Source organism: Hakea prostrata, chromosome 3 (genome assembly GCF_041222555.1).
Source record: "Hakea prostrata isolate BN-2017 chromosome 3, UWA_Hpros_2, whole genome shotgun sequence".
NCBI lineage: Eukaryota > Viridiplantae > Streptophyta > Magnoliopsida > Proteales > Proteaceae > Hakea > Hakea prostrata.
This window is the reverse complement of record NC_142602.1, coordinates 1,871,235-1,885,064: the sequence shown is the minus strand read 5'-3', so window position 1 is coordinate 1,885,064 and position 13,830 is coordinate 1,871,235. Positions and strand designations below refer to the sequence as shown.

Sequence of the window (13,830 nt, the reverse complement as noted above, 5' to 3'; positions counted from 1 at the left end):
TTTGGTCTTTAAGATGTCAATCCATGTTGCAACAGTCAACTCTGAGTCATCCCCTCTAAAGCCCAAAGAAAATGTGAGTCCCACTTGGGTGCATACTAGGTCCCATACGCGCTACAATTAACAGGTTCTGTAAGCCAAGTAGGCAACAACATCTTTTAAGCATTTACGAATCATTGTAGCCATTTCAAAGCCAAAATCTAAATACAAAGGGAAAAAAGCCTGAGCTGTTAGGCTTTCTAGTGTATACCAAGTCTACATCCTGGTTAAAAGCAGTACAAAGTATGGCTATAAGCACAGCAACTTAAGAGAAGGATAAATCCACAGGATGGAGCCAAGCTGACACTGTTATTTAATATTTAAAGTTAACTCATGTGTTGTAGTTCATGGAAGTAACATATAGGTCTCTTAGCTCAAAACCTTCCAAATATAATTGAGATTGATCATAGGTATAGGGCTTCAGAGAAGTTTGCCGGCATTAGCATATAACAATATAGTTATTAATGATTGAGAAAATAATTCAAAACATACGTTGCAACAAGCAAAAGAGTAACAGTGAGTAGAACACAGCTAGCGGAGAGAGAGAAGGGTGGTGCAACATACTAGCAAGTAAAGATACTGCATGGTCCAATTCAGGTCACACAAAACCACTTTCCACCATAGAGTTACTAAACCCAGTAAAGCATGCAGGAAATAATATAGTCAAATATACCAGGTTCTACCATATTCCAAGGGAGCATTAAACAAAGAGATCAACAAATGCACATCCAAGCACAACACGGTGTTTGCAAACTGGGCAGCTATAGACTTGATATAAGATGCACAAGGACTACCTGTGGCCATTCCATCTTAAGACGGTTTTGGGCAATTAACATGTCACCATACTCCACCAAGAAATGCAATTACTGCCAACTGCTAGATGACAACAAGTACTTATTGCAATAGGAAATTAGAATTTTTTTTCTCATTCTACTCTTGCCAGGTATGGTGTATGAACAAGCAGCCAAGCCATAGATGTAAGCAAAGTAGCAAACAACAAATTATCGTCAAAAACAATATCTTTGGTGGTGGTGGAATAATGAATACCATCCCCAGCCCCATTGTAGAAGTTAATGCAGCTTTGGCTATTAGATAGTCAGGCTCTTATGGAAGTGGACCATAGGTAGTTCGTTTGGTCAGAGACAACATTTCTTTCTGCCTCAGGGAATATCTCGTCCTGCTGACTCCTCAACAGGCAAAACAGATACTGCTAGAGTTATTATTATGTAGGCCTGTAGGTAATGACATACTCGCACTGTTATTCCACATTATATTCTAAATACACATTCACTTGAGTAGATGCAATTAGAGCTTTCATCTCAGGTCATGTAGGCAATCAAGTGTTCTAGTCTATGATGTGATTTTCGGTTCATGGTTAGCTTCTGAAATGTCTCTATCACAATGGATACTAAGTGTTGTACACTTCTATGGTGTCAAAAATGACACCTACAAACCGGCACCAAATGGAAAAAGTATAGGCTCCAGAAGGAGGTTCACCCACGACTTGCCAATAAGGATAATTTACAAATACAGAAAACATAGAGAAAACACATGCTCAGGATGAAACTAGTTAATCAATAGTGAATTAACAAATAGATTCTTTTTCTTTCCATGATAGCTAAAACCAAGAACGTGCTTACCATGAAGAATCGCTCAAAGCTAGTCAGAACCAATAAGCTTTTCCAAAAACATACAAGTTCAGATATATGGGATCTTATATGGGAACTGTCAAAGAACCAAAAATAGCATGTAGCACATAGTCCAGCACCAATCACCTTACTTTCAATATTGAATGAAAGAGCAACTACTCATCACCTTACTTTCAATATTGAATGAAAGAGCAACTACTCTATAGGGCTCTGGATGACTACCAATAATGGCAAAGGGAGGAAACTTTTACCGTGTTCAGGAATACCAAGGCAAACAAATTGTTCCAACACCTATGATGGAAAATTTAGGCTGCAGAGTAACCAGCCAACATCTTGATATTTTACTTTAAAGCTTTAGCATTTCATAGACAGAGGTTTACAAAGAGAGAAAACCTCTCCCTTATCTCTCTCTCTCTCCTCTAGGTTTTGTGGCCCACCCACCCCTCCCTCTTCATCCCTCAATCCCCTGCCCTTCTCCTCCTACTCCCGCGGCTTCTGAGATGTGCCTAGTCCACCATTCAACCAAGCCTACCCCTTTCGCCCTTCCCTCTTCATTTGGGCCTGCATCTTATCCTCCACTTCTTGGCCCTCCTCTCTACCCTTTCCCTTCCTCTTCTTGGCCCACCTCTTGCCCTGCCCTGTACTCCTCTAACCCTATTAGTTCTGAACCTACCATTTGTTCCTCCTCCCCTCTCCCCTCTTCTGGGTTGCCCCTCCCACTGCCTTGGAACTGAACCTCGACTCTACCTCGGTGGATGCTAGTGATGTGGGGGGGGGGGGGGTTCTTCTAAAATTAACACCCCTTCCCTTGCCACTTCGAGATTGCAGGCAAAGCTTCCGCTCCTCATGAGGCCACCTCCCCATTGCCAATGATTTCATTGTTGAGCTCCCATCTACTAAAAAAATTGGAAAAAATTAATCTTGAGCCTTGGGTTCGTCTTGGCTTTTTGTACAAGGCCTTAAGCACCTAGTTTTGTTTGTTTTGGCCTTCCTAACCTCTGTAGGGCTCTGCCCATTGTTCCTTCTCTTTTTGTTTAATGAAGTATTTATCATCCAAAAAAAAAAAAAGTAAAAGCCAAAGAACAATCCATCCTGAATTTGAGGTGTAGGTCTACTGTGTATAGTAGTGGAGAAATGGATAAAAATCACCACTACAGCTGGGAGCAAGAGGACCAAGGAGAAGCAGTGGTATAATTGGATTTGCATCTACACTTACAACAGCATTCCCTCTGTGTTATTTATCCAAAAAAAAAAACAAGCATTTCCACTGTGCTTGAGGAACTTGGACAATGGAGGTGAAGAGATTCAACTTCTTCACGCAGCCGGGAAGTGCAAGAAATACCAACAACAAGGTTGGGAGTTAGGCATTTAGCCTCTGAATCTAACTCTCTCAGTTCCAGCCGACAACATAATATGATTCTAGCTCAATTCCAGGAAGCAACTTTGAGTGTTCCATCCTTCAAATACAAGGATACAGCTGAAAACAGCGGTCAGTGAAGTGCTACTATGCTGTAGTAATTGTGAGTACATCTACAAAAATAAATGGTTCTTCTAAAGTCCCCCAAAAAGTAATAATAATAACAGCAGTGAGAAGTATTATGAAGCGTACATACAGTTTAAATATCGTCTGATTATTCATAAATACCACACTTTTAAGTCTATCAGAACGAGTCAAGAGAGAGTATAAAATAACAACCTTCAAAGTTCAAACTAGACAGACAAGAACCACGGTTGATGCTGATTCCAACTTGAGGGAGACAGAAATCATTCATCGAAAAGCAAATAGAGCGTAATATACAGTGCAATTTGAGGCCAACAAAGGAGAAAAAGGAAGGAAAGACCAAGAAGATTGCAAATTGCGAAGCAAAGTTAGTTCATTGATCGGTCCAATTTAAGCAAAACCAAGCACATCACTTAAATTGAGCCATATCATGTACTCATTCATACTACATTGTATTCAAGACAATGGATTAACAGATTTTTCACCCCTAAAATATCATCTTGAACCCCAAAATCTAAGACCTATAAGGTGCCTCAGACCAACTGACCTTATTCAAATTAGGCATCACTATCGTCACTGTCATCACCATCGTCTAGATCATTAACAATATAAGCTCCAGGCTGAGTGACATGCCTCCGCGTCCTTGCAGGAAGAATGTTATCGAGATCGACTTCAGCAAGCGGATCATCAGAAAGGTCAGTATCTTCGTCGGAGGGGTCTCCATCGTCGCTGGAATCATCTTCAATTCTGTCCTCAACCTTCAATTTGCCCTTCCCTTTGTCTACCACCATTATCCCTTTCCCCTTACTATCAATGACAGATTTTCCGTTAGAATGCTCACCGTTCTCATCTACATCTTCATCGTCTGAATCGTCATCGTCATCATCTTCACCATCGTCATCCTCATCGTCAAGTTCAACTTCCTCTTCATCGTTTTCACCATTTGCTTCTGCATCTGCGTCTGTGTCTTCTCTGCTAGATTTTCCTTCAACGATTGGGGGATCATTATCAGAAACCTCAGATTTTATCTTCTTCGGATTAGCACACTCATCGACTGATTTAAGATCAGGTTTTCTCTTCGAATGATTTTCTTCCAAAGTTTCCTTCGCAGGTTCCGCCATGAAATTCTCTCGAAAGTCTAGTGTTGTGGCGGGACCTAGCAGGGAACTGAAAAACCTTCCGGCAGGGTTTTTCTTCCTGACCGCTTATGTTTAGGGCTTTGCGTCTGATTGTGTCACCGGGTTTCTATAACTCGGAATCGGTGACTCTGATCGAACAGAAATCGACTCGAGTCGGTGTTTCTGAAACCCTATAACCGTTCCGCGCTCCAAACACCAATAGGAATTTCTCAGAGTTTTTTAATGTAAACCTTTTTTTTTTTTTTTTCTTCTTTTATTAAGCAACAACTCGAATATAAATTTCTATAATGAATGGTTTAACCATTTTCTATATATATATATATATATATGGATAACATGCATGGCTATGGCATGGTATATTTAAAAAACAAGGAATGCATCTTTATATATAAACATGAACCCTTCGGGTATTCAATCTTTGTTTGATTGCCTAAATTCAGCTTCATGCTCAAGGGGCGATTTCTATGGGTGATGAACAAGTTATTCTTAGTATGTATAGCATTGGAAAAATACCATGTCAACATCTTAATTAAATGCCACATTAGCCTACATTAATTTTGTTGGTAACAAATACTAAATATTAATGAATATTTTGACTTGTATGTGCCTAGTCAAGATGAAGTAGGAGTCTAAAAAATAAATAAATAAATAAAACATACGAGGTGTTCTAAATCCCACAAACACGAAATTAAAAGAAAATTGCTCCTGGTAACTTTTCAAAGGTTGGGCCGGTTTTTGATCAAACATTTGGGCTTGGGCTAGGAAACTCTAGCCCAAGGTTGTCGGTCTTGGTCTCTATTAGGCTAGGATTGGGAGCTTCAATTAAAATGCTAGAGGGAATGAAAATTAATACCCATGTTAACGTTGAGTCCGGATCGTTACGGATATGTATGCCCTTGGCTTTTCTTTTCATAATGTAGAGATGGACCTCCCTCCTTGTTGTATATGTAACAGGGGCATTATTGTCTTTCTACTTGTACTTAGGATAGGTTAAGTCTTATGTATTTGTTAGAGGGGCAAGTATGTATTTTTCCCATTTGTTACTTGCTATGTAATTAGGGATTTGGGGATTTCGTTTCATATGAAACGAGTCTCTCTCTTTTCTATTCTCTTATTCTCGGTTTTCTCTGGTTCTTGTTCACTCTGCGAGTAAGGGATTCGGTTGGCATTGCTCTGGTGTTGATCTTGATTGTGTGATTAACTCTCATGGTGGTTTGAATGGCTCTTGTTATTGAGGCGTGAAGGTATTTATTGTGGTACTCTGTTGTTGTGGGGACTCAAGGAAATGTTGTTGTAAGTCACGATTACATCTATGAGATGAAACGTACATGAAGTACTGTTCCTTAGTTTTGATTGATTACCTTTCTTGTCCATGTATAGAGTTCTACCACAAGATCATAGGGTTGTAATTTTGTTTGCTATTTGATGATTGCATAAGCTTGATGAGTGCTCAACTCATCCTTGGATGTAGGAGAGAGTGAGAGAGAGAAAAGGAGGAGGTTTTGACTGTGTTTCTTTCTTGAGTATGAATGGAGTCCCATTTAGTCCCTAGTCCCAAGTACCTAACCACTCCTAATATGTCCCAGGTCCCAAGTCCCGAGATATCTAATTTTAATTTATAAATCCAAACACTCCATGATGGAAGTGAAAAAGATATATTATATTAATACGCATATATATATGCCTATCTAAGTTTTGAGGGAGTTTGAGGGATGCTCAAATTGATGTAGCTAGCCTTATGCCTCATTAGACATCCTATTCACATTAGAAGATTGGTTGATAAATGTTACAACACTTAAAATAAATAAAATATTTATATAAAGTTTCACACATATCTACAACACTACTTTTGATTGTGCACTGGAAGGAAGGCTGAACAACGACAATTGACTGATAGGTTGTTGTTCTATAGTTTTGAGTGAGGACCAATCTTGTCCATGTATGAATTCCACCCACTAGATTGCTTTGATCTTTGCTAACCCTAATTTATGCTCAAGTTATCCTTGGATGTAAGTTTTAGGACAACGGTAAGCACTTGGTTTATCCAAAAGATTTAGAGAAAACAAAAAAAAAACGAATCTTATTTAGGTTAGGACCACCTAACACTCCACAATTATAAAACATATGTTTCATCAAGATTACATTACACAAGCTAATCCGATTATTTGCGTGTAACTTTTAACGATAATGCTAAGCTCGTCATCTACATTATTGATGATGTCACTATCTTAAATTCAAAATTCAAGATCTGTTCTATTCACTTTCATTCAAGGAAAACTAACGCCGTAGATAGTGCTCTAGTTAAGAGTGTAATTACCTTCAAAACATGTGACATAAGTTCCTTACCATCCCTTCTTTGTTATTTATTTTAAGTTACATAATTTAGATACTTTATGTTTAGGCACGTTTTAATGGAAAAAAATTATGCTTCTTACTTAAAAAATATAAAAATTTTAGAGTTTTTAGGATGATGCAGAGACAGGCTACCTCGAGACAATATGCTGAAGACAGAAGTTTGTGGTTCACAAATAAGGGTAGGTAGGAGAGATGAAGTGAATAAATGCAAGCGTTGAGATACTTTTTGCTTATTTAAAGGAAAGTAAATAAACTAAAAAAAACTTTATGTTTATTGGGTTGCACATGGCATGTGGCGTGATTAAGTCACTTTCATCAAATACTTGTTCAAATATTATGATTAGGTTTAGCTCACGGTTTTAGGTATTGATTATTATATTCGTTGTTTAATATTGGTGGATTTTTATATGATACGTTAAATACATTATTGATTAAAAATAAGTTTCATATACCTTATCTACCCATTGTTTCATCATTGGTGCACCGTGCACCTCGTTACATTGCTTGTATAGAGAATCTTCTACATTGATCCAAAAAAATAATAATAAAAAAATAAATATATACATATCCTCTGCATATTCTTATATATGACATCTTTTCAACCTGGTCGCTTGTTTAAAGAACCACCTCTCCTTATAATATTATGTTTTTATGAAAATTATTATAGTATGTGATTTTTCCACGCGCTTAATTAATTTGAAAATGGAAAACAATTCAGCTTCTATGGCTTGATGCAAAATATTCAAAGAAACGTTATTTTTTAAGTCATTCATGTTCCACATACCAAATGCTAAGGCTACTTTACCCTTTTTATAAAGAAAAATCCTAAATTGCCGCCTAATGTAAATGTTATCTTCTTTGAACCATCTATTAAGTAATATCATCAATCCCAATTGATTTTTATTTATTTTATATGTCACTTACTATGATGAGGTGAAATTCTATGGTTTTTTTATTTATTATTTACTGTAGTAGCTTTTACAAGGCATCCACTTGGTAAATTACAAGTTATCTATTTTTGGCCTTTTGACTTAAATTATGTTAAGTGAGGTAAGAAATGCCGTAATGCAATGCCCTATGGTCCGTTAAAATGACATAATTATGCTCATTTAATATTTTTTCATACCCAACCTTTAGGTGGATGAATGAAAACTCTTACATACACCTTACCGGTGTATCGAAAAATGCCTACCATCACTAACAAAAACCACCCCACCCCCTTCCCTTCCTGGCAACTACCGCCTCCACCTTCTTGTGCCAGAAAGAACCCGGCCAAAACCCTAATGTGGCCATGGAATATTTCTCCTATTTGAAATTGAACCATAACTAGGGTATTGGGTTGGTGGATTTGTTGGGTATCATGAGTTTGATGGGTTTAAGACTTCCAATGATTCGTTGAAAATGGCTAGCAGCACAAGATCTGGGTCTATTAAGAAATCAAATAAAAATTATTCAAGGTAAAATAAGTTTGCTGTTGAATCGTTTCAAATGATGTTGAGCACTGTTTACGAAAAATAGGAGATCGATCGACTTTAAGATTCACTCATTCAAGTAATCATCATCATCAAGAAAAATCATGTATATATATTCTAGATTCTTCCCCAATCTGGAGGTCATTTGAAGCATATTCACATTTATGTCCCATATTATAAAGGTTTGTTGATGGACCATGTGCTGAATATTTCTTGACTTGCTATTATACAATAATAAGGAGAAGATCAATACTTCTTAGTAAAGAGGTCATGGATTTGACCATTGCGGATGATAAAATTCATTTTGAGGATGTAATCGAAGTGTGCATAAGTTGGTCCGAATGAATTTCAAACACCAATTTTTTTTTTTATAATAATAATAATAATAATAATTTGAAGAAAAGGGAAAGAAAAAAAAAAGAGAAGAAAAAGAAAGAATTAATGTAATAATAAAAATTTTAAAAATACAAAAATGAACGAAGAAGAATAATTAGATACAATGAAGGAAGACAAAGATGGGTCACGAATATAATGTTATTTTTCAAGGTTTTCTTATGTTTTTCAGAGGTTTTCCTAATAATAACGGTGGCAAAAAATGCTAATAATAATGTTTTTCAAAGGTTTCGCGTCAACACTCAACAGCCGGCGGCATTCTAAATTTTTAATTACCCTTTGTTTAGTGTAATGGCATTAGTTAATGGTAAATCTCACATGTTTAGTATCTAATAATAATAATAATAAATTTTGGAAAAGAGCTGGAACAAACGAGCGCGTGAGAGAGTGCGTGTTTGACACTTTAAAAGACGTGAAGTCTGCTTGAGGGTTGTCAGCTACTTAATACTGAACGTTTGGTTTGGTTTGGTTGTTTTGATTTGAGTTGCATTACACTTTAATTTCCCGTGGGTTTCTCACATTTTTCTCGTGTGTTGGGGGGTGGGGTACCTCACTCATCACTGATTTCTTTCTCAAAAGGTTATTATATAGAGGAGGAGCATTTATAACTCTTGCGTCTCCTTGTGGTTTACTCATTATCCCTCGCCACAAACAAGTCTAGCTGGACTGAAAAACAACTACTCTAAGTCCATCGACGAGAGGAGAACCACGAAAGATGTCGAAAGCAACAGCAGAGCTTGATTTCTTCGGAGTAGAGAAGGAGATCTCACCTCCTTCCTTCTGCAAATCTCAGTTTCAAAAGCTTCTTCAACCGCAAGGCTCTTTTCGAGGTCTGTATCTCACTCACTCAAGGAACAACAACGGAGATCGATCTCTTTTCGTTTTCGCATCTGGAATTACCTATTTCTTCTTCTATGATTTCCTCTTCCTCATTTTTTTTTTTTCATTTCTGTTGTTGAAGGTGTCCAAGGCGGCGTTTCAAAGATAGATCCAAATATTCTTAAGAATTTGATGGCCTCCGGAACTGCGTCTTCCGAAGGAAAACAGACGGAACTTCGGTTTGACTCGCGGTCGACTCCATCTGGAAATCAAAGCCTTATTCCAACTTTACCTGTTCTCAACTCTGCCGTTCGGTATTCTTTTATGTTTTTGTGCATAATATATATAGTTCATCGATAAACAATCTATCCTTTTTCCTTCCAAGGAAAACGACATTTCTTTCATCTGCAATTTTGTCATATTTCAGGTCGACAACTGAAATTCCACCCCAAAGCGCTCGATTAACCATTTTCTATAATGGAACCGTCTCTGTGTTCGATGTTCCTGCTGAGAAGGTTTTTATTTCTCTACTCTTCCTGTTTTCTTCCCTTTCTCTTTTTCTCATTTCCAACTATGATAATCTGGAGAAAATTTTCGTTTACAAGAAGCACTCAGAAGCGTCTTTGTTTTTTTTGTTTAGGCTGAGAAAATCATAAAACTCGCAGAAACCGAATTGACTAATCCGAAACTTGTAGCTTCTTCAAGCGCCGAACCTAGGCTGTTGGAAAACCTTAACGGAGGTTAGAATTTATTTCGGTTACTTATGATTTTGGAGTTCAATCTGATATATATAAAATCTGTAGACATTACTGATAGATACTGCAAGAAATATGGAATGTGAGAGTAAACGGAGTGGCTACTCATTCAAATTTTTATGTTATTTTCTGAAAACTGAAAAAATATTTCATCCGTTCTGTACAGACTTGCCGATTGCTCGGAAGAAGTCACTTCGGAGGTTTCTTGAGAAGCGAAAGGAGAGGTAATTTCTTGTTTCTTCTTTCTACTCTTCCGTCCCGTGAATCATATTCGTCGGCCCACACTATTGCTTACAGTAATGAAATCAAGGACCACCTAGAAAGTTTTGCGCGGGTTTCTACTTTGAAAACTTGAAAAAAAAAAAAAAGAATAATAGAAATTTCAATGTCACCGAAAAAACAGGCGAGGATGAGAGATAGTAAACAGTAAAAACCGTGGAGGCAAACCCATATGGTCTGGTGTCGTCGCGTCATCCCTTGCCGAGTCATGCTACCATGTCTGTTTTGCTTTTCTTGGTGAATCGTTGTTCCCCGAGTCGGAATCTGAATAGCCGATTCTTTGGGTAAATGTCGATTTCTGATTATCGATCTCTTCACCCACGTATTTTGTTGATTTTTGGAATAGTGTCTGCTAGTATTGACTCGCCTGTGAAAAAAATTGAAAAAGATTTGACAGGAATTAGAATCAGCTCTGCGTCATCTTTTTTTTGAATAATCTCGTGCATGTTTTATCTTTTAGATTTTTCTTTTCCATTGTAAGATTCGTTTGGTCTGAAAAAGAGAAAAAACAAATAGGTAAAGATTCTCTCCTATAATAAAAATCTCAATATTATGATTCTAAAATCACCTGGAACAAAATTTCATTGAGAAGAACTAGGTAGATACGAAGGATTCTGTGCAGATAACTCAGTGATCCGAAGGGTAGGATACGGCCGATATGTCCAATTGGATATGGACACGGCCTTTCTTGTTAGAGTGTAGGCGGCAAACACATTTCCTTCTTTAGGAAATAAAATTAACATTGCAGTTCAAGATATATCATATGCTACTGGCTCTACTGGCAGCTGATTAATCATAAGCTAAAACGAAACCCATAGAGTTCATATAAAATCACCTGATTTTTGGGTAGGACTAACTGGTTTTCATGTTTGATCTTCAGTAGTCTCTTAAAAATCTCAGGTTTATAGGATAAAGTAGCATTTAAATTTAGTAAGATTATCTAAAAACATGTGGATGAACAACTCAAAAATCGAAACAGGAATACCAAACGATGCCTAACTTTAATTCTTGCTTGTATGAGTAGTCCACCTAACCAACACATGTTTGGTATCTTTGAAAGATGGGAATTCCCTTCAGCTCATACCTTTTCTCGTTTCTTTTCACGTTTTTCTTTTGGGGAGACGTTATGTGTGGAACGAAAACACCGGGGGAAGCCTGATTCGGAAGGGTGGGGTTTTTTTTTTAAGAAAAACAATTTTTAAAATTAATCAATTTAAAAATTTTTTTTTTTATGGGGGTAAGACCGTAAGACCGTAAGAGAAGAAAACAGACCTTAGGGCGGCCCAAAACCGCGTTCGTACGACGCTTGTATTCAGGAATTAAAGCACGTGATTATTTCACATTTGGGATTGGTTGCTTTTAGGAAACAACAAACCCAGTGGGGGAAGGAAGAACGGAAAGTCGAATGAGGAGGGGAGCGCGTGAGTGAGATGTGTCTCACTCGCTCGTCTCTAATTTGTTAACGTTTCATTCCCACTTTATCCTGTCAATTCATGTCAGACCTCTCAAACCATCAACGAAACGTGTTGTTATGCTTTTCGTTTACGGTACGTAATATTATATTATTTACCAGTATAAATAAGCTAATAAAAAATTTTTAAAAAAAAAGAGAAAGTAAAGAGCACGTGAATTTACTGTGCAAAATTGTATTAATATTATATTATCAAAACTGGGTACATAGTCCATAGACTGATAGACTATAGGCTATAGCGAGGTGGGTTGGAAAGTTGGAAGTGGTGGTAGTTGCATGTACCGAGGCGGTGGGAGACCAAGGAGGGTGGTGACAGTAACAAAAGTTGTGGATGACATTATTATTAGGAATGGGTTTTAACTTTTAACTTTTAAGTTTCAGTTCAAAATTTTCCAAACCGTACCACATTTCTGGAAATCGTTTGTATCGGTATTTACGGATATTAACATGATTAATCGTATCATTGTCATGAGTCATGACTATTACGAACTTATCCCTGAAAACCTTTTTCTCTGGGACTCTGGGTCTACAAGTGAGTGCAACGTCTATTGGTCTACTTTTTAAACTTATCTTTGGTTGCAGGTTGACTTCGGTGACACCGTATCAATCGGTTGATACCTGCGGTAGTGAGGGGGTTGGAGAAGACAAGAAAGATAACTAGCTCGCTCACTCTGTACGTAATTCATTTACCACCACATAATTAAGATGGTATGGTAGTTTCAGTTTCATCTATTATAATTAAGAGACCGACCGACCGATCGAGACCGTAGATGAGGGTGTTGGACTGATTTTCTTTTTTCTTGATGTTTGTTTTTGTTTATGTAAATGTAAAAGTGTATGTACGTTGTAAAACTACGAACTCTAATACTTGTCGCTAGTGCCTCGTATTTGTTAGCAGGAATTATAACTACTACTACTACTAGTGGCTTGTTGAATTTAATTTACCATGACCCATCAATCCATCATCGTCTCCTGCTTGGCTGGTAGTGGTTCCCACTCCTTTAAAAATTGTAGCGTAACCCATACGCGCTTTTTTCTTTGGTGAGATTAAAATCTTATCTTTATCAGTATCTTATAGAAGGTTTCTTCTGCTAGCCTACCATGATTGTCCAAAACAGCTCCCAGTCAAATAAAATAACGTTAATAACGTATTACCATGCAGTTGGTGATAAAGTAACGAAAACCTCCCCCAGACGGCTAATGGGGATGGAAAAATGTTTTCCCAATTTCCCGTTAATCCTGGGGCCCCTGAGCCCACCCACCCCCAACCGCCTGCTTTGTTCCCTAGCGAAGCCAAAACCAATATCAAATCAGAAGTGGCCCGGTTAATCAAATAAAATTGATTTTTTATTTAAAATCACAAGTGGCCCGTTTAATTTTTATTGAATTAGCTTCTGTGTTTTGTAGACATTTCTGGGACCTACATGTTTTTGGTATTTGAACAAAAAAGCAAAAACGTGTATTTGCTTTATCAAATACGAAAGAAGATATCCATTTCTATCAATATCAAGAAGAATGGAAAAAAAAAACACACTTTAAAGACGTGATATGCTTTTTCTACACAGAAAAAATATAGAAGATATGTATGCTTTTTCTACACAAGAAAAACCAAAAAACAGAAAGAAGATATGATATGCTTTTTATGCCAATGTCTTTTTACTTTTTAAAATGATAATATGTGAAGAACAAGAAAGTTGCAAATCCCAGCTCTTTTTTTAAATTTATCAGAAGAAACGATTCACTTGAATAAATTTGGCATGCGCAGATGGAAACGTCATTAGCAACGCTGACTTCTAACATAAGATCTATTTCAATTTTGTTAAATATTTTATATAGAAACTGCATAAATACAAGCTTAGTTTATAACCACAACACACTCTTATCTCATGCAATCACCTATGAATTGAAACCCAATATAAAAATATAAAAAAATATAAAAAAATAAAAAGAAAAAGCCTAGA

The 13,830-nt window shown here is 37.0% G+C and overlaps 2 protein-coding genes across 2 annotated transcripts; one reads left to right on the top strand and one right to left on the bottom strand.

The window, feature by feature from the left end:
- Positions 1-2,568: 2,568 nt before the first annotated feature.
- Positions 2,569-4,382, bottom strand: LOC149019896 (nucleolin). The gene has a single exon (XM_089146843.1). The coding sequence runs from the start codon at positions 4,305-4,307 to the stop codon at positions 3,744-3,746; it is 564 nt and encodes a 187-aa protein (XP_089002969.1). The 5' UTR covers positions 4,308-4,382; the 3' UTR covers positions 2,569-3,743.
- Positions 4,383-9,151: 4,769 nt separating this feature from the next.
- JAZ10 (jasmonate-zim-domain protein 10) lies at positions 9,152-12,809 on the top strand. The gene is made up of 6 exons (XM_089147901.1): positions 9,152-9,375; positions 9,507-9,678; positions 9,792-9,879; positions 10,005-10,104; positions 10,286-10,343; positions 12,452-12,809. The coding sequence occupies exons 1-6, from the start codon at positions 9,261-9,263 to the stop codon at positions 12,528-12,530; spliced, it is 612 nt and encodes a 203-aa protein (XP_089004027.1). The 5' UTR covers positions 9,152-9,260; the 3' UTR covers positions 12,531-12,809.
- The last annotated feature ends 1,021 nt before the right edge of the window (positions 12,810-13,830 follow it).